Source organism: Ostrea edulis, chromosome 7 (genome assembly GCF_947568905.1).
Source record: "Ostrea edulis chromosome 7, xbOstEdul1.1, whole genome shotgun sequence".
NCBI lineage: Eukaryota > Metazoa > Mollusca > Bivalvia > Ostreida > Ostreidae > Ostrea > Ostrea edulis.
Window position 1 is genome coordinate 40,810,041 of NC_079170.1, and position 22,656 is coordinate 40,832,696.

Sequence of the window (22,656 nt, forward strand, 5' to 3'; positions counted from 1 at the left end):
TGAATGCCTATCAAATCATAATTGAAACACGTTTTTTTTTATCACAAGACATACAGCTTCACACAGTGGTTGATTTCTGTTAAATGTGTAATGGGGTTTTATTCATAAAAATCCTAAACACATTCAAGTTATAAAAAACTTTCAATTTGAAAGTGTTGACAAATGTTCTCCACTTTTCTCAGGAGTATTCGTATTTTTTTTATATATTACAGGTTTTATTTGCATTATTTCTATAAGTCCGCATTTAACCTTGTCTTAATTTTGTATTATTTATGGGAATTATGGCATTGAGATGAACAGAAAATTAAGGGTAGGGAAAACACGGACATCTGAAAATATCAGAGGTGGGATTAAGAACAAAGAATGGTTAAAAATCCCCTTTCGACCGGTCAAAATAAATGTGAGTTTATCTTTAAATCGGGTAAATGAAATAACCCGTAGTCAAAATTAGCGTGTACAGAACATTCTCTATTGGTATGAAACATGTGAATAGCATTTTACCTAATGACTGGTTCTATGTGTAAATGAAATCGTTATAACCATCATAGAATTCGCGAAATGATGAATTTAAACAAGATTGTCGAAACCCCTGTTATATCAACTTATTTGTCAGTAGCCTTCCTCGATTTAACACTTTATACACAGAACAAGATCTTGCATATCGAATCAATAGAGAGACATAAACACAATATACAAGTGATATTGGAACATTGCTCTATAAATATTGGAAATTAACAATGGGGAAGTCATAAAGTTGAATGGTTAGCTGCCCGTAAGCATCTATGTTTAATAAATATCCAAGTATGAAGCACACATGGAAGACTGTGTGGTCTTTTATTTCGAGGTTACTGGCATATGTTGAATCGACATATTAATGAAAATGACTATTGTTTAAAGATACATCGCCATTGATATATTCGAATGTCGATCCGCGAGTTGAAAATACAACAATATATTTTTTTTCTTCTTCTATAGAAGAGTTTGAGTAAGTTCTCCCTTATAAGAGTATGAAAACAGATCAGGTAATAAAGAAACAAAGTTTCTCTCTGTGGGAACTCCAACAGGCGGTTGGAAGAACTGATCACCAAAGAATACGAATATATTGTCAATGAGGAACTCATGCATATATTTAATAACGACTTCGTAGTAATTGTACGTAGAATCAAAATGGTGTTAGACAAAGAACTTTTTGAATGACTGATCACAAGATGTGAATATTTCCTTTTCCCATTTCTAATAACGAACCACATCTAAATCCAGTAAATACTCTACCAAGCCCCTATCTTTGCTCCTCGCGAAAATATTAACAGCTGTGAAGGAGAAATTTCAAAATAACTGGGCGATTACATATGCTAGAAGTGGTGTTAATCAAATGTGGATTTTAAAACATTTTTAAGAACTCTTAGTAAACTTGAAATCGCAAAACTTTTCTCAAATCAATAGCATAAAAACCTATGAGTTTTAAACACTATATACGACCATTCCTCACGATAAATTAAAGACTAGACTTTTGACATCATAGACAGTTGCTTCTTCAACAAAAATGGAAAACGGAAATATTCATATCTAGTGATCAGTCATTCAAAAACTTACTTTGTTAAACACCACTCTGATACCATGCACAGGTAATCTGAAGTTGAAATAAAAATATGCTAGAGTTCGTCATTGACAATGTCTTCGTGGTCTTTGGTGATCAGGTTTTCCAACAGTCTGTTGCAATTCCCATGGGCACGAATTGTGCTCCTCTGTTAGCTGACCTGTTTCTATATTCATATGAAGCAGAATTTATTCAAAAACTTCTATGTGAGAAGAAAAAGTATCTTGCTTTGGCCTTCAATTCGACATTTAGATATATCGACGACGTTTTGTCTATTAACAATGATAACTTTCATTCACATGTCAATTCGAGATATCCCTGTGAGCTCGTAAAAAAAGAGACCACAAAGTCGTCCAATTCTGCTTCATACTTAATTATTTTACTGAAAGTAGATATTAACGGCAAAATGACAGCTCAATTGTATGACAAACGGAAAGATTTCGGCTTCTCCATCGTCAACTTCCCACATATATGTAGCAATATTCCATTATCGCGTGTATATGGTGTTTATATCTCTCAACTGATTCGATACGCAAGAGCTTGTTCTGCGTATAGTCAGTTTTGAAATCAAGGCAAGCTACTGACAAACAAGTTGATATTACAGGGGTTTCAACAGTCTTGATTGAAGTCAGAATTTCTCAAATTGTATGGTCGTTATAACGATCTAGTTCGTCATTACAACCTATCACTGGGTCAAATGTTGTCTGAGGTGTTTCATATAGAGTGTTAGGCCGTTCTTTGAACACTGATTTTGACTACGGATAACCCCGTTTACCTGATCAGGATATAGGGCTCACGGCGGGTGTGACCGATCGAGAGTGGATGCTTACTTTTCCTAGGCACCCGCTTCCACATCTGGTGTGTCCAGGGGTCCGTGTTTGCCTAACTATCTATTTTGTATTGCTTATAGGAGCTATGAGATTGATCACTGTTCGTTATTTTCGCATTTCATCTGAATGATGTCAAAAAGTCTAGTCTTCGATTTATCACAGAGAATGATTTTGTAAAGTGTTAACAAGCCGCATGTTTAATGCTGTTCACTTGAAAAACAAGTTTTGTGGTTTCAAATTGACTAGAAGGTCTTTAAAAATTTTAAATGCTTTTATGAGATGCAAAGATAGGGACTTGATTACGAATTAACAACAGGTTTATGAGCGGAAACTGTATTTTAGTTATATGTCCACAGCGACGTGAAGATGTGATCGTCATTACATGTACGTACATTCATTGGCAGCAAACCTAAACAGTTTTGTGATCAGGTCCCTCAATTTTTATACTGATTTTTTTTCAACTCCCGTGGGGATCCTGGTTAGAATAGATCCTCATTACCCCTTGCTTGTCGTCAAAGGCGACTAATTGGAGCGGTCCTTCGGATGAGACCGCAAAAACCGAGGTCACAGCAGATGTGGCACGGTAAAGATCCCTCCCTGCTCAATGGCCATAAGCACCGAGCATAGGGTGAACTTTTACAGCTCTTCACCGGCAGTGGTGATGTCTCCATTTGAGTGAAATATTCTAGAGAGGGACGTAAAACAATATTCAATAAATCAATCTATGTCCGACGCTTTGTAATTTAGTATTAATGGATTTCTTATACGGTGTATCAATTGAAATATTGCATTCAAACAGACGCAAAAACTCATTCGGTTTTGACTGAAATGCCAATGATCATTACAATAGCATTCATGGTTGTGATGTATCATGCCTTATATGTTATATTTCTTTTATCTTGCACTGTATTGCACCGTCCGTGGTAGTTCAGCTCCAAAGTATTCAAACTCAGTCTTTCGAAAATTCATTTTCATTATCGTTAATTTGACGTTTAGGTTTCACGCCACTTCGTATGTTTCTTCTTATTGATCAGATACAGCAAAAGTATTAGATATACTCACGTGAAAATTGTAATGATATTAAAGCCTTTGCATATTTTTAAGGTGCAAAGCATTATAGCACATTGTGTCAACATTGGGGGGCGGGGGGGGGGGGGCTTTACATATAACTTTCATCTATCTGACATGCCTAATATCGTGCCTTTGTTTTTCATTAAATTGCAACAGCATTTTAAACGTTTTTGAAGAATAATTTTATGTAAGTTTCCCGGGAACTCGGTGAAAACAGGCCCTGGCTTCGCTATGATTTATTGTTTATTTAGTCGTGCTCCTTTTTAACCATTCATAGACTATTAATAGTCAGTAAGTTTGTATTGATTCTCACCCATTGGATTCTGGTTGTTTTACTCAGTCAACCAAGAATGTGTATTTGCTGTTGATATATATTGGTGTTCGAGTGTGGCAGGTGTGCGTCAAAGCCACATATTAGATAGCTAAAAATTGTCTCACTAATGATACGCATAATTTTTTTTTCCAAAACACTTGGTACATGTATTTTACTGAGTGTCTTCTGGTGGTGCAGCATATGATTAGACAGAATATCGTGACTGCTATTTAGCTCACTAGTAGTGCTCAACAGTTTGCTTTTTATTAGATTTGGTATTTAAATACATGTAAATGATTATTCTAAATAGCAGCCCTAGCCAATATTGCCAAACGCATCTTTCAAGAGGACTTGTGTTATTTTTCTGTTTTCCTTTTCCTGCCAAGAGGCACACAGGTCTGGGTTTCATGCATCTTTTGATAAATATCTTTGATAAGCCCGCAACTTCCACACATTGATATCCGTTTCAGTTAGTCCTAATTTCTTTGAACTTGTGTTGATGAAATTTGAATTTTCTTTCAGGTTATCTAGGAGTCTGCTGGAATCCTCACTGGAAAGATGTCCTCTTTATTAGCTGACTTGTGTTTTTTTGGTAATCTTATGAGGAATAATTCAAATGCTTATAAATCAGAAAAAAGATATCTAGCCCTCACCTTTAACTCGATATTTACATACATCGACGACGTTTTTCTACTACAGACTGTGTGTGTGTAACCATATTTACTTCCATCTATGTTGATTCCATACATCCCAGTAAACTACAATTCCACTTCAAACACACCACACAGTCATCTACATCTGATTCGTATTTGGATATTTCATTGAAAACTTCTAAGAGGATAATGGCAAGCTAATGACTAGATTTTAAGACAATCGGGATGACTTCAGATTTTGAATTGTCGTTTTCACATATTCATGTATGTGAAACAAATTTCCATCATCACCTGCACATTGTGTTTAGTTACGTTTCTCAACTGACTGGATATGCGAGATGTGTGTATTTTTATGATCAATTACAAACTGAAGCAGACTACCGACAAATAAAGTCTAGATATGTTGACTCCGTTTACCTGATCAAGATACAATGTATATGACTAAAAGTGAAAGTGGCCGGTCAATAAATGATGTTTACTCATCCTAGACACCTGATAGCACCACTGGAGTACCTATTATTTCCTGTTTGCATTACGCTCAATAGTGTACTCTTTGTGCAGTTGATGAGATTGATCAATGTTCGCTAGATTTACTTTTTCATTGTAATATACATGTATAATCAAAATAATTTTAGTATGATTCCTCCAATGTTTTATTACCTTGTCTTACAATTTACAAAATAAAGTATTGTACATACATGGGGGGTGGGGGGGTAAGGTAGATCAATCTTCATGCGATGTCACAAATGTTTCCAAAAATCTTTATGAAATCAAACTTTGCGCATGATAGAAATATATCTTTCAGAATACATATGTATTATCATTCACTGGATAAAATAAAATATTGATAGTGAAAAAGCTTTATATTTTCCATAGATAATCAATTATCTATGATAAAAATATGTTGTCAAGAAAAATAACTGGTATGCTGGTGTTTCTTTTGCTGTATCTATCTTATACAATGTGTTCCCTAACATCAGCAATTAATTTATACATAATTATATTAGCAGGTTTTTTCTTCTGAACTATTGAAATTCAAATTTGATATGATTTTATCAACCTTAATTATTCTGTTTTAGAAAAATCTGTGATTTTCCGAATTTGACCTATACTTCTGTTTTGATATGTCTGACATTGTAAAAAAGATAGCAATATACGTATTCTCTTTGGTTAATGATTAAACCAGACTGTATGCAGTGGGAATTAATCGTTTTTCCATTTTCAATCAATACTATTTAAAAGTCACATGAGAGTGGATTTACCTTAAATGACGCTTTCAGCCATGTATAAATGTTACAAAAATCGCTATATATGTCTGAATAGCAATATTACAAAAACAGTCGGCTATGACCTACGTCAATCATCAGACATTTTCTAGACACACAAAATACAGCATGAAAATTTAGATAGATATACATGTAAAATCGAGAAAAAAATCAAATGATATAGCTGAAATTGGACGTGTGCTACATGTTAATTATTACACGTTGCCCGTGAATAAAAACAGACCGAATCAGTCGAACTGCACATTTAGACAAGTTATGGATGTTTCTTTCAAAACGTCATGTTCTTGAACAGTTGAAGAAAAGCAATACCTTTGACCAAAAATATAAAGGAACACTGGGGTAAAAATGCAACAGATGCATGGAGTATTACATGATTGATAAGAGGGAATTGAATAAATACACAAACAATCAAACAGAAGCCAAATACATCAAATGCAAAAGAAGTCTTCGTTTTATTAAGATACAAACTAGTCATACATTCATTAGAGAGTTATTTACAAATGAAGAAATAAAATGTTTAAGAGAAGTTGTCAGTAACCATTAAGAATTGTCTTTTAAAAAGTGGAAAGTGCAAAAATCGCAAATCTGAACGAAAATCTAACACTTTTGTGCATTGCGATATAGTAGATTTTAAAAAAGTGGAAATTACGGGAACCATGTAAAACGTATACGGTACCAATGTTGATGCACCTGATGCATCGTGTTTCTATGGCATCAAACCGTGCCCACAGTTAAATCTTTAGATGTTAAGCTTTGTTAATCTTTTCACAAATATTTCTAATAAAGCAATTTCCCAACAAGGTACAGTGAAGGGAAATTCAAGAAAATACAATGTACTTAAATCATTATACTTGTGTTTGAAAAATACATATTTTCCTCTTTATTATTAAAAATTAAGGTAAAAAGACGAGCATTTATGACCTCTTTTCAGACTATATTTTCTCTAAAGCACAGCAGGGCTGACATTAATTCTACATGTCTTTTTTAAGACAGCTATTTATGTTACCAATATAGTAAATGAAGACAGTAAAACACTTTACTCTTTCTGTACCCCCTCCAAACACTCCACACTGGTGCCAATCATTTTACACAATGATTATACCCCTTATGCGAACTCTCTAGAATTAATGGAAGAAATGAATGAATATCACTTAGCAGACGGCATCAAAAATTCTGGATGGTCATCAAGGAATCGAATTAATAGAAACCTTGAAAGAAAATGACTGTAGATAGTTGCCTATTTTCCTGTGAATCAAATTTTATATAGTAGTTAATAGTAACGTTAGAATCCATGTAACCATTCCAATATCATACCAACTGGCTTGACTGATAGTAAATCAATGATAAGTAAAATTTGATGTATATATATTGTAGAACATTCGTTTCTCGTGAAAAAAAACCCACCCTAAACAAGATCCGTCTAATAGAAATATCTAAATCATATTTTACACAATAGTATCAATGCTAATGTCACACTTTAATCTCAAATTGCGTCATACTCAACAGGCAATGTGATGCACTTTTTGTGTATTCAAAGCACAGTATTTTCACTGAATCATATTATATTCTACCAATTGGTCAATGTAGTTTCTATTGTAATGCAATTCGTATTTCGAAATATTGTAAACGTAACGATGTGGATTTCTGTTTATATGAGAAGGGACGGGGTGGGTTATTGTGCACTGCGTATTTCGTTGGTAGGTCCTCTAACAAATATGGCATTCCTATATCATCAGGTTATTAGTACATGTATAGCACACACACACGTTTTCCAATTACAAATCGAAATAAAGAAATATGTGAGGCCTACTTTTCCAACATACGTGTATTTTGACAGTCCCCCAATAGTAAACTTAACGACCTGGTGATTTTTGTATTATGTTCTATGACTTTGTTATATATATTTTCTCATAGTTGAGGTATGCACAGAGCCATACATCAATATTCAATTTTATTTCTTTTTTTATATACACAGGTTGGTTAGTAGATAAGATATATACATGTTTAAATCAAATCCATCTGAAGTTTATGTTAACTGATTAAATATGACGGTCACTGGTTATTGTATGTGACCTTGATATTATAGGACAAGGTCATTTACAAGTTTCAATAGAATTTAGAATGGCATTAAAGAGTAATCAATGCACCCAAATAGCAAATAGTCTTGCCCTGAAATAGTTAGTTAATTAGATAAATTTTCGAAAATGTAGCTGAACATGAAAAAAAATGGTGCTTTTGGTAAGGTCACTAACAAAAACAAAAAGTTGTTTAAATGATTTTATTGTTTTGAATAGAAATCTAACATTTGTGTCTTCTTTCTATATGATATACATTGACTGATTGTGCTGCGCCTCTGAAAAAAGTCTATTGTTTTATTTGAATTTTTGACTGTATACAATGCAAGGCATGTTTGTTACCATGTCAATCAATTTTGCTGCGATATTAAAATTTCTTACTTCATTATATATATATATATATATATATATATATATATATATATATATATATAAGCCTTGTTTATTTACCTTAAACTAAAAAAAATGCATCTTATTATCTTAATTTTATTGATTTTTTTACTTTAAAAAGGTATATTTCACTGTTGATGTTTTTTCAAGGACTTTGTCCTTGTGATCATGGTAACAACAAAGTTAGCAATAACATTGTATTATTTGAGTTTAAGTGACCAATATATGCAGTTTCAATATTTTTTTTAAAGAATTCTTCAATTAAAAAATGCATTTTCCAAAATATTCTCCATGATTACTGACAGAGTCTCTTTAATAGTATGTTTTCTAAATTGATTACTTATTTGAACTCTACATCATTGAAAAGCTTAATGTATGCTACAGACATGCTACAGACATGCTGAATTCACCAACACACAATACCACATTTATATGTCATAAACCAATCCACAATGAAACATAAAACAGCTTTAAAATGCAAATTTAAATTGCGCATAGAGATGAAAATGCATGGAACACAAGTGGCTTGACATTTTGAACTTGTAATATATATTGCTATTGTCAATGCAAAGGTATATAATATAATTGATAATCATATTGCTAAACAAAGTTTTTAAAATTACGTAACCTTTAAAATACAGCAATATTGCTAGTAAATGGATTGCAAAAGGCAGTGCATTTTCTAAATAGATTCTTTACCTATTGAACACATGTTTGATAATCCATAAATTATAAAAAAAAGAAAAAAAAAAAAGAATGGGAAAATACATTGCAGAAACATTCGGCAAGGCACTGGGTTTTAATGTAATATGAACACATAACAATTTGATTAAACAGCTAGATGAAATCAATGATATCGCGAAAAGGAAGGACTTTTTAAATATATGTTTCAATGAACGATACAGTTGTATCTTTATTCAAATGGATTTAAGACTATTTTTTTTTAAATAATTGCGTGCGTTGGTTAGGTTATATGCATTGATATCATGTGCGGTAAATAAGATTCGATTACTATGAAGCCACATGGAGGTCCAAATTAAATATTCTTTATGTAACACAAATGATCTATCTCCGCATTGAAAACTAAATAATGAATTTACGAATGTAATCGTAGTCCTCCATGCCGAATTTTTACCAAAGACAAAATAGACGGTGATTCATAATTTCAAAATTGCGATGTATTTATAAAGGCAGTTTTTGTCCAGTGCAACAATGTACAATAGATACACGTGTTTTTTTCTCGCCAAACGCAGTAATCGAAAACATGATGCATAATCTGAATATCAAACAGAAAATGCTGTTATATTGTAAACAGCGATCTGATTTCTGGGACATTGCCAGGTAGTGTACAACCTAATATTTCGGTAAAATGTTTTAAATGTACAGTTATAAGGCGTAAGCTCCCCAGAACAGTTTCGGACCATTCGATATCTGACGTATTGGATAGTTTTCGACCTATTACTTACTTTCAAGATATGTGTCATCACAAGACACGTTCAACCAAAATGAAAACGTTTTTGTGTTCACCCATGTGTTTGTACATGTACATATCAGTGAATTTTAATAAATTATTACAAAACCTCGTAATTGCGACTTTTATAATGACGGAGAAATTAACATCGAAAATATCAGATGAATATTGTATTTAAACATTTATCGGTGTGTCGGATCACTATTCTCGGTAGGGTAGGGGGTACCCTAAATTTACTAAGATGTATATAAGTAATATAATTATAAATCTTCATAAAGACGGTATATATGGGCTCGCTCTGGGTGTTTCGTTCTCAAAATTTCCATGACGTTTATTCAGGACTAAAATCACGAATTGAAGAAACGAACGGGCATATCTTATCTGTTCAACAATTATCAGATCTTAACTCCTCAGCAAGATCAAAATCAAACATCGATAAACAACGGATTTACTTCATTTAACTTTAAAAACTGACTTAAATCCACCAAAGTGTATCCACCAATCTACTATCATTTTTGCGATTCCAGGGTAGTTTATTGAAAACAAAAGTAGATGTTTAATTACTTTTACAAAATTTACTGGTCAAGTAAAATCCCATTGCAGCTTAGGGACTTCACCTTACATATAAAACAATATTAAAGGTGCTAGTAGTAACTCTGGAGCAAGCGGTTCGGATTTTATTGTCAAAATTTATCAGTTTATAAGTATATATGTTATCTCTATGATATATTAGAAATATACACATTTTCTTTAAAAAGAAATTAGAATTATTTTGGATGCCTTTTTTGTATCTTACTTTGGTTCTGCTATTTTTACTCGACACATCATAGCAATAAAATACAATAAGGAATTGCAGTTAACGTATGTGTTCGGTATCTATTTAAGAATGAATTGATGTTTTTGAAGTGGAATAGTGATTTTTTTTATTATTTGAGGTCTCCTTGTAGTGTAAGGCGAGCTATAAATAGTGAAATAGTGATGTGAAATACTTATTCTGACCTCTTAGTGTGTAAGCCGGGGTATATGGGGTGAATGGCGATACGCCAAAGAGTTCAAGGTTTATGATTCACATTTGAGGGGTTAAAGATGTTTAAATGATTTCCGCGCTAGCATGGATGTACTACTGTTGTAATTATCTAACTACTCACTGACATGTGAAAATAAAACAATGGTGATATTGTATAATGCAAATGATCGTATGAAATAAATCAGGTTCGTAAGATGTAACTACCAGACCAAAAGGACGAATAATAATCCTTCCAATCGTAGTTTGACATGTATGAGAAGACTCGCCATTGAATGCTATATCCAGTTATATATTACACTGTCCTTGGTTAAGTTCTATCCGTTTCTCTAACATGACACCAGTGACTTCATTCTCAGAATTTGTCGGGTTTGCTCTGTTTTCTAATGAAAAAAAAAAATACGAGTCAAGCGATGAAATAATGAATCAATATAATCAACTTATAATTGCAAATGAATTATATTACATTGTATGATATTCCATATATCCCTGCATTGTGAGATCAGTCGCTGTAACTTTGCTTCGCAACGCACGAGGATAATCCATACCCTCAAGTAGGACCCAGGGTCACCCCATTTTCTACAGTTTACTACACTATAAAAATAGTCCAACATAAAGGTGAAACTACAATGCAGACAATTTACATTGCACACTACTAAATGAATATTGAGAAGGCATTATTGATCATTCACAAGTTATCATTTCTGAAATGAATTCATAACAGAAAATAAATTTGAGCATGTCTATCCGCCGAAAGATGTGTTCTTCGACAATGACAAAATCATGCAGGAAGTAGGCATACTCACCCTGTTTTAACAGACAAGAGTGTTATACTTCTATTTATGATTACGCGCATTTATTTCGAGATAAAGAACTACTTTCGGGTGACCCCAGGTCTTACTGGAGGGTACGAATTACAGTACCCGCGACGTTATTCTTGACATTCCTATCGTGCTCTATCGTGCGTGTATCCTATCGTATCGTGCGTGTATCCTATCCTATCGTGTATCAGGTTTTCCGTTTTCTATCGTGTTTTGCGTTTATCAGGTCTATCGTGTATCGTATTTTGCATGTATCAGGTTTTCCTTTTATCGTGAAAATCGTTTATCGTGTATCTTCGGAAACTATCGGGATCGTATATAAAATCTAATGAAAAAGTATGATACTTTCCGACACCTTTATTCGTTTTGTTAAAGAAGCTATTTTTAGGAATCGAGGAAAGACGGTATATTTGAAGGAGAACATAAAGTTGTCGATTTTAAGGCAGAAGAAGAGCTATTTGTCTGTCCAGAGAGAGTGAAAATTTATCACAATTTAATTCTAAGTAGCTGGAAAGTAGGCAGTGGTCTGTCGAGCAAACCGAGGACAGTAAATCTGAAAGCTCCTTCATCTGAAGTTCATAAACATTTGTTTGTCTAGAAACAATTATTTGTAATTAACACTAACAGAAAAATAGGGAGTTCCGATTTGAAAGAAAAAATCAGTAAATTACATTGTTTATCACATACATGTATATTTTAATAATGGTTCTTTTTCTTCCGATTTTTTTCACCTGTATGCTGCTTATATAGCAACTGCTGAACTTGTGCACGTCCTTATATATGATTTTGTGTATCACCCGTGTTTTGACAGCAAACATTCTCAGGGACATTGTATTTCACACATTTAGAAGATTAAGTTGTAAAAGGGTGCAAGGGTGTTGCATCCCCCAAAATTCTGCTCAAATGGGCACGATTTCTTTGTCATCGTTGTTTTTATTTACTTGTACATGTACACCTGTACCAATAGTCGTACGTGTAGATACTGGAAATTTATGTTGGTTTTGATGATTATTTGAATTTTTTACACACTAAGCGTTTCAAAATTGCGAATTTAAACAAGCCGGATTTTGTTTATGTTTTTTTTTTAAACAGTTTATTTATGTTTTGTTAACAAAATATCAATTCAAATAAATATGTTCCAATTACTTATGACTATCAATTATCATTCATAGTGTAAAAATATCTAACAGGTGTAGTGCGGTTGATTTGTTTAAAGTGGTCGTTATGAAAATAACTTGAGATGTTGAATGAGCGATGAACTTAGAGCCTGATGCAAAATAATCCCCTCCTCGCTACACACACAATATTACTTGGTTTTATTTCATATTCAAGGTAATATACATTAGCATAAGAGAACTACTAAACCATGATATCACTACATTATATTACATTTAGTTAATTCCCTGTATGATTTATATATTACACATTACGTGACAATAGAAGTTTTAGAATCATTGGTTGACAAAATTCATATAGATATCAAATACTGAATTCAATGCCGAATATATTTTAGTTTTTTTTTATTTTAGCTGTGATGGCATAAAAAACATAAATTAAAAAAAAAAAAAAAAAAACGTACGACCGTGGATTAAAGAAATTATATGGTACAAAACCGATCAATGTTTTAAACAAATGTTACCGTGACGGGGACAGGTAACTGATAGTCACGCGGTTTACCTGAGTTACCTATAGATAACCGCGTTAGATTTTTCCCATCGCGGGAACGCGGAAAACAAGAAATCCGCGTTGTCCGTAATGTAGGTATATGATGAACATGGAAATCCTTCAATATTATTATCAACATAATGTAATTATGTTGTAGGTATCAAAATTTCGTTCTGTCTAAATTGTTTCTAAATTTACAACATTTCTATCAGGTTTTCCGTTTATCCTGAAGATCGTTTATCGTGTTTTGCGTTTAACAGGTCTATCGTGAAGATCGTTTATCAGGTTTTGCGTTTATCAGGTTTATCGTATATCCTATCGTATCGTGCATGTATCCTATCGTATCGTGCGTTATCCTATCCTATCGTGCGTGTATCGTGTCCTATCGTTTATCATGTCAAGAATAACGTTGAGGGTACTGTATCCTTCTTCTTTCGCAATAGAAAGACTAAGGGTTCGATTCCCGATCCCGACGCCGCGTCAAAATGATGACGTTTAACACAAGTAGTGACTATTCGTTCGCCAAGCACGCAGTATCAAATTGGAAAGTCATGGACCTTTTGGATATGATTATAAAAACATTGGCAAGATAGAGAACTCTCACTGAAAAGACCTTGAGTGTTTTGCATCTATGAGCTTTAGGTCAAATTGTGCTGCTTCATCTAACAAAACACATGGCGTCCCTGTGTGAAAATAACGTTCATTCTATGGTTGTTATGATCATTTGATTTGAAAATACAACATCTACTAGGTTGAATGCTGCTTGACATGCTTCAGAGCGTCTGTTATGTCGTTTTTACGGACTCCGTAAGCGGTCGCCACTTTATTTATCTGGCGGAGGCCACTTGATATAACTAGCGAACTTCATATAAATTAACAGGCGGTCGCCACTTAATCTATCTAGCGGCCGCCAGTTATATCAATTGTCGGCCATCACTTAATTTATACATGACGCCTGCCTATTTCAAATAAAAATTCAATTCATACTGCTTAGTGATTATTTTTGAAAGATTTAGAAACGGACGCAGGCATGTGCTATCGTTTTTTAAAATGTATGGACGGTCGGATGAAAAATTGTCTTCCAAAAGTGTTGGCAAGCAGAAAGGGAATCTAAAATTTCTCTTTTGCCTAAACTTCATAACCCTAAATTGAACGGAGGGGGGTCCATTCGTCCTTGAATTCATCATTACTTTTTAACCATTCATCACTACCACCAAAAATAATGAGATTAGGGGCCAATATATTTTATTGTACTTGTAAAAATAACTTAGCTTGCATGTGGAAATAACGGAAAATGAATGTTGTCAAAAAAATGGAGGACCCCTAGTTCTACGTGCCTTGGTATATTGAGTACACATAAATATTTTCTCGTGCACGATTCTGTCGGCATCTCATAACATGAAAAATTAGATAACTTTGTAACCGACAAACAATAATGCTCATAATTGTACACTAAGCAATGAGGAGGGGCATTACAGGGATATCACCCCTTTCCTTTTGGAGAGAGAGAGAGAGAGAGAGAGAGAGAGAGAGAGAGAGAGAGAGAGAGAGAGAGAGAGAGAAATGTCGGCTGCCACATAAATTAGCATGTACATGCTAATGTTGACTACAGATTGCTTCGTTTACCTGTCAATATTTAGGGTTCATGAGCAATACTTTTAAATGATTTGAATGGTATCTTTAAATTGGAATCAATGTGTCAGTTGGAGAGGTGTGTTGTCCTCTATTAGTACTATTTTGTATACATGTAGTTTTGGTATTTATGACATTGAACACTATTCGTTTATCTTCACCTTTTGTTGAAAGAAAAAATACGGAATGTAACGTAAACCAAAATGCAGAGTACTCAAATTTGATAATAGACGGGATTTTATTTTGGGGAAAAACTAACAATATTTGGACTATTTAATCTACGCTTTCTTCGATGAATATTTTGTTACCAGCTGCTCAGCGGAATATATCCTTCAATGAAGATTTTAGTAAAACACTCACGGTTTCTTTTGTGTCTACATCTGTGAATAGTGTAGACCACAGTTGTTATGAATGCGATACAAGCTAGTAAGATGAACAGAACTATAGCCCAGGTCGGAAACACTTCGTTTTTTGCAATGCCAGATCTGTAATGAAAATATCGCAGAATGAATTATCGTAATATGTTTAATATATTTATAAATGTTTATTCATTCAAAATCTTCAGTGATGATCTGAAAAGCTAAAACTAAAAGATATGGCTGTAGTAACAAGCGATTCTGGATCACCCATTACCTGCTTTATACGAATGGAATTATATGCATGGTACACTGTAGATAGATGTACACGTAAGTAAATATCGCTAAACAGAATTACAATTTGAAATGTATGAACATGGTACACATAACAAAGTGTTTACAATTGCAAAGGGACGTATTTATCAGTGTACACGTACAAATGTACATATATCTGTTATTCTGCCGGCGTTATTAAAGACAAATACTATCAACTTTCGGTCATGCACTTTCAGCCTATACAAGTACAAAGCTAACTGATTTTATACCACCACGGTGACCGTTGTTAATATTTAACTGTTATTGTTAGAGAAAACGCAACATTATGTGTGTGTGTGTGTGTGTGTGTGTGTGTGTGTGTGTGTGTGTGTGTGTGTGTGTGTGTGTGTGATGGACATTTAACCAAAAAGTACAACCGATTTAATTGTAAGCATGCTTAACATTATTTATCCAAAGAGATTGCATTTTTTTTCATACGCGGCGACTTTTGGGAATACTATTTCACTATTTTACGCTTTAATGTGGGAATAAAATGTTACTATTTTAAGTTTTTAGGAACACTATATATATGTGTGTTACTATTTTGAGTATTTCGTGTGGCTTTTTAATACTTCGTGTGGCATCAGAAAGCAGTTCATGGCTATATGAATGTGATCATGTATATCAAGGAAAACAGATACATGTATTGTGTAGATTTTGGAAATTGACGTTACATGGTATATCACAACACGACGGCAGATTATTTGTTTCTCTTAAGGGAGGGAGTGTATGGGGAATTTAGAATCCCTGCCCCTTCTCTCTCTCTATCTCTCTCTCTCTCTCACGTCGCAACTTATGATTTCTCAATGATGATAAAGTTTAAGAACATATGCAGTATGCAGTTGAAGTAAACTTGCCTATCTGCTACAGGTTTTGAATTCTCGTCCAATGTATAACATCCAGAGTCTACAAAGAAATAAACCATTCCAATGACGCATTTATAGGAAATTCACGATCAACATCGATCATTTTAGGACATTATTCAAATACGACATTTACTTGCTTGTAAAATGACTCTAGCACCTAATGATATACTCCAGTATTAAGGAATGTGTTATCAATCTTAATAAATAAAATTGCAATGCAATATTTTTTGCCCATATAGATACAGTAAGATGCATATATATTCATGCATATATATAAATTTTCAGAAGTAAAACTTGTTTTTGTTTTTGTCAAAACCTTACATTTGTAAGACTCCGTAGATTCGTAGAACTGCAAACATGGAGGGGTTAGGTAGGAACAATTTCTTACATAGTTATCGCGAATGATGAGATAACCTGTACTGAATAACGCACATTTTCCAACTGTAATAGTAAAACATAATTCTACAAATAATGAAAATATTTCTTTTCATTCATCCATTTGGATGTGCCATTGAATGATCATCACATTTTATGCATATAGTTTACTTAATCTTAATATAAAAATGATATCATGAAAAGTGAAGATAACGAACAGTGATCAATCTCATAAATCCTATAAACAATACAAAATAGATAATTGGGCAATCACGGACTCCTGGACACAGCAGATGTGGGATCATGTGCCTAGGAGGAGTAAGCATCCCCTGTAATAATTACGCAAGCACGAAGACACCTATATGTATGTACGGATATGTTTATTTCAATTATGAAAATGGCCAAGAGAGACTTACTAGAAATATACCGTAATGCCGCACACACCTCGACCAAATATGTCGTATTGTCATTCCAGACACAGTGATACAGAAGTGGTGGACATCTCGCGTTGTTGTATTGGCTACAGTTCTTCCTCTTTGCGTCATATTCATATTCTTCTTTGTTTGTAGGGCATTTGGACACGCGTGATACAGTATCCAAGGATATTTCACAAGCACCCTTTGACAATTCCAGACATCGCACAGTTTTCAACCATGTGTTGACAGATATCTATACACAAATATACGAAAATCGTGCTAAGCTTTGAATTATGTCAATATCAAATCACAAAAGCAAAGGCAGAGAAGCATCTGTATCCTTCTAGCCTATTGAAATCAAGACAAAATTGCCGTGTGTGTCTTAGCAGAGAACAACTCAGTATGTATACACACAACTTAATATGCATTGGAATTTTTGAATGTTTAAAAAGATACTCTTTCACTGAATAATTTTACATGACATGTGGTGTCTCTAACATATATCGAAACGTACCAAACATAATAAACATTTGAATATAATTTGATTTTTTTTATTTCAAAAAGGCATTATTTGAAAAGACAAGGTTCATCTACAAGCATTTCTGGTTCTGTATTTCAAAGATTCATCACTTCACAGGCAAATCAGTAATTTCTACTGTTGAATTATTCCGATATGATTGAACGCAGATTTTCATTTCCAAAAGTGGATCCGTATGTCGGGGTATGGCATGGAAGGGTGGTTGTGGACATTCTAGATACATTGCATAATTATAGTTAACATTCGGTTTAGTCAAACTGTCTATTACATGTGTTTAACTCAGGGAAGATACCCACGCTTCACAGTCAAGATTACTCTATAGCTCTGTTTAGTTATCCAATGTCCTTTGCTACTTCTGTTATGCATAGGTATATCACTCTTACGCGTTTTTCACATGTTGTCGTTGCTTTTTTATTTTAAATTTAATTGTAAATTGCTACCAAACCTTAAAATTATCTCTTTCTCTCTTTAAGGACGTTAGCCTTTACATTGTGGATTTATAAAAATGAAAGCGAACGGTAATCAATCTAAATTGCATAATGATAGAAGTATATAGAAGGATATAAGTATAAGAGTTGGCCAATAGAACCCCTGAACACATCAAACCTACATAATTTCAATCAAGAAAAACCCCTATATCGATAACTCTCCAAAGTTGTTATTTTTTTTCACTCTTATGTCTCACATATGTCTCACATCAACAACCACATAATGATGAAAACGTGAAGATAAGGAACAGTCAGTGATCAATCTAGTACCTCCTATATATAGCATCAGACATAAGACATGTGCATATCCATTTTCATTAGGATTGACAGATGCTAAGTAAATCCGATCAGCTTTGATAATTTGTAGTTTTTCTTAGTCGAATGAAACTATGCCGTAAAACGCAACAGATTGGTGGGTTTTAAAACAAAATTAAGATTACCATTACCTCGATGTGTTTGGGTTTGTTTGTGTGTTTGTGTGAGTGGGTGTTTTTTTGTTGTTGTTGTTGTTGTTGTTGTTGTTTGTTTTTTTTTTGTTTTTTTTTTTTTTGCCTGTAAACAATTCATTTGAAAATTCATATCGACACTTTTGTAATTTGATATTCAGATATGGAACCAGAATTGACTTGCCGCGAAATTAGCCATTTTCTATAGTGAGGATAATCATTTCTCAAACCAGTGGTGAATGTTTATTTAGGCAATATAATTTATAGTTAATTATATATTGTGTGATACCTGTTGATACACCTTTTCATAGAGAGCAGAGTTTAAAAGTTAAAGAAGCAAAATTCATATTCAAGAAGCAGTTATTGTAGTATATATATATTAAGATTGAGGATGAAGGAAGAAAAAAAGCAGAATCAGACTATTCTATTTTATTCTAAATTTCTAGGCAGATATCTATAGAACTATTTTTATTGTCTTCAAAGTTTTACAGGAATTCAGGGGATGCCCCTAAAACTGAATATTCTATATATCTTGAAAACTGAAAGCATTTTGTTAAACGTAGTAGAACAAACGTTGCAGACAATGACGAGACCTATTCGACCATTTCAGGTTTTAGGAGCCACCCTCTCAAATTCAGGACCGATAGGGGTCAAAACTATTTTCCAAATATCTCAAAAATTAAAAATCAAAGTTGTTTGTTATAATGTTTTGTGAATGCTGAAGTCAGGAAAATGAGCATTGATTACGTAATAAGGGACTTTTAGGGGAATAGTGTACGAAACGTTGATGACTTGCTATTTTGTAATGCGTTATAGAATATAGCTTGGTCAGAATGTAACTCTAAACAATATGCTATCTTCAAAGTTTGTCTAACTTTCCCTTTTAAAGAATTAAAGTGATGGCCCCTTAAACAGAATATCCTATATATATTGAAAACTAAAAACACTTTGGTAAGTATTATAGAATAAAAGTTGTAGATAATGACGAGACTTATTCAACCATATCAGTATGTTGGGGCCAGCCGCTCAAATAAAAGGCGGAGTGGTCGATGATATTTTCTTAATATTCTAAAAACCAAAAGAATTAAACATTTTCGAAGCAAAGTCGTTTGTTGTGACGATCTGTAGGTGATGACGTAATTGTTCCATAAAAGGTCCTATATTATCTCATCGGAAATCGGACAGAAGACCTACTCGTTGCTCGCAACAAGATTGTGTTTAGTTATTAATATTAATATTATCATGATCATATAAATGCATAGAAATGCCCACCACCAGTAATGGTAATATCATGAAATGAGTTGATGCATACCAAAGCAACACATGTAATACAAATTCTGCCACTCAAACTCGATGGTAGTCCTGTGGAAAAAATCAGAAAAGATTTGTGTAGCAAGATTTTGTTTTCAAAAGAGCATATAGTGTACTGAAATATTGATATGTTGATACGTGTTCAGATCACGATAATGCAGCTCACGGAAAAAATAAACAGGTGTCTGCATGGGTTTACCTGTAAATAAAATTCTACCCTGCAGCAAAATTTCTGCAGACAATGAACATGCGTAGTACAGAAAGAAATGTGTCTGAACATAATTGATATAGTTGCTTATGAAAAATGTTACCATGTTACCAAATCCCTAATGATTATTAAGTAAATTTGTAGGGGGTAGGGGAAATACCACTGGAGTTTGAGGATGTCTTAAGTCCCTTTATGGATACAGGACAAATCCCTGGTCACGAACCCATATGTAATTCATGGCTTTTAGCGAGTATTTAAGTACGTATATAACTGATTAAAGACGGTTGATACAAAAACTATATACATGGGTTGATTTATATAATTTGCCTTATTTTGGTTTTACTACATATAAATGTAGAATTCCGAGAGAAATATCAATAGACCTACAAATTATCTATGATGTTAAAAAGTTAAAATGTGTTAACTTCCCTATATATATATAAGTATCTCCAAATTCTCTCAACTGAAATAATTCCATACCGTAGATTGCATTCATTTTACTTATAAAACATTCATTTAGTTTTCATTTTCATCAATTTGAGAAAAAACGTTCTATTGTTCCTACATGTACCCTGCGATTCAATGTTACATATTTCTCCCTTGTGTAATCTAGAAAGGTGATTTCTAAATGGTGGGTCTAGAAAGACAATTGTGTTTTATTGTTGGCGTGCATTATAAAAAAAATAACCATCATTATCACTTGATTATTCTACTAAATGAAGTCACAGTACTTATTGCGCATATATCTGATTTCGACATATACAAATTATATAATAATATAATTTCATATTTGGTATAAGTAATCTATTAACACGCACTATTTATTTTCGAGAGTAACTTCGTGGTTTATTTCATGTAATCAGGGTTTACAGCATTTGTTTTCCCTTTGTTGTACGATTTGTTTTCTTCATGTCTTACCTTATATTTCATATGTTGCCTGGGTATAGTTGTGGCCGAATTTGACGCTTGCTCTGATAACTTTTTTTGTACTTTACTATGATACATTAATCTATTTTTATCGTAAAACAATCTCATCTGCTCTCACGCTCTGGTGCATTTCATCATTGTAACATCCTGATTTCAGTCTACGCAAGGTGTTGTTCAGGATAAGATTTAAGTTACAGTTTTACTCATCAAAACAAAGAATGTGCGTTTGTTTCTTCAGCATAAACAATATTGGCGTGTTTAGTATTGAGAAGCACAACCAATATGCACATCTATACAATTTGGTAATGATTATGTTTTGTCCATTTTAACCAAGATACAGATAACTGCATTATTACATGTAATTCAGTGTTTAAACTTCCCCGGGCACACGTTAATTTGTTTACTGTTACCTGATACAAATTCACACAGTGAATCAACCACACAACACACCTGGCCAGGAAAAACCCAAATGACGGTGACCTATTTTACAATCAATTGATTTTTTGTCCGCGACATTGTTGTTGTTTACTTTAATTGATTTTGCATAATATGGGTGCATTTTCCCACGTGTATAGCTACACGATGTCTTCGATTTAACGTTTTCTATGGTATCTATCTTCTGTCAATAAGCAACAACCATAACTTAATGCTTAATATATTACTTCCTGGTGAAAATAAAAAATATATAAATGCAAACAACTACATATTATAACACGCATCCAGAAACGAAAGCTGACATTTAAATATTGATTTACCACGTCATTCTTAACTAACATGCGTTGTTTGTATAAGGTACATTTATTTCGACTAGGTACGAACAGAGCAGAAAAAGGAAAGTTCATCAATATATACTTACTGGCACATGCCATCGCCCATCTACGCAGAGTTCTCGTAATACGCCCTCTGGTGACAGATTGGCCATCGCCATGGATTTCCGTTATTATAAATCGTCACTACGGGCGTGGTTAAAAAACGCCGAGAGGAAAAAGGAACAAAATGGGGATATAAAGGGGCATTAGCTGTGAAAGTGATGGCAACTATTTTACTCAAAATATCTCAATGGCATGGAGATGTATATCAATGACTAATAAAAACATTTATTTCGTACAAAAACAAGATATGCCTAGTAAAAATACATTCGTTAGCCGCTTTTAGTGTAAAGAAATATATATGGAAGAATCATTGTTTTAGAAGACAATAATTATTTAATCCCCAAAATCACATATCCATGTGTATGTTTTGAGGTCAAATATTTTGTTTGAAATAATTAGATACTGGCGTTTTATTACTGAAATATATAATATTGAGCAATTTTCATTTATTGAATTCAATTTTCGGTGACAAATTGACAGAGCTACCGTAACACCCCTTTAAAATGATTTAGAATTATTGCACGTAAAGTAAATAAGATAACACCAACACTCGGGCAGATACGATTTTCTTATTGAAATCAAAACAAGAATGTATTCACCAGCGGTAAAGCAAATCTAACTTAAAATTCTGCATCGTATATTGATTAGGCATACACAAATGTAGTTAGATGATTGTATAAACGTTTACAAGGCGTTTTACACAATTTTGT

General features: G+C 33.4%; 1 protein-coding gene across 3 annotated transcripts; it reads right to left on the minus strand.

Moving 5' to 3' along the window:
• Nucleotides 1-6,183: 6,183 nt before the first annotated feature.
• Nucleotides 6,184-22,035, minus strand: LOC125654531 (uncharacterized). Of its 3 annotated transcripts, none has more exons than XR_008796962.1 (7): nt 21,931-22,035; nt 17,157-17,409; nt 16,687-16,806; nt 16,357-16,405; nt 15,189-15,313; nt 11,177-11,304; nt 6,184-11,093 (listed from the first exon to the last, which is right to left on the minus strand). XR_008796962.1 is itself a non-coding variant. In XM_056144410.1 (7 exons), exons 1-7 carry the CDS (start codon nt 21,941-21,943, stop codon nt 10,999-11,001), a joined length of 705 nt encoding a protein of 234 aa, XP_056000385.1. In that variant the 5' UTR covers nt 21,944-21,985; the 3' UTR covers nt 6,184-10,998. The 3 variants fall into 3 exon arrangements, 2 of the variants coding, with proteins under 2 accessions (XP_056000385.1, XP_056000384.1); XM_056144410.1 differs by lacking the exon at nt 11,177-11,304 and adding an exon at nt 19,941-19,990 and having other exon boundaries at nt 21,931-21,985; XM_056144409.1 differs by lacking the exon at nt 11,177-11,304 and having other exon boundaries at nt 21,931-22,034.
• Between the last annotated feature and the right edge of the window lie 621 nt (nt 22,036-22,656).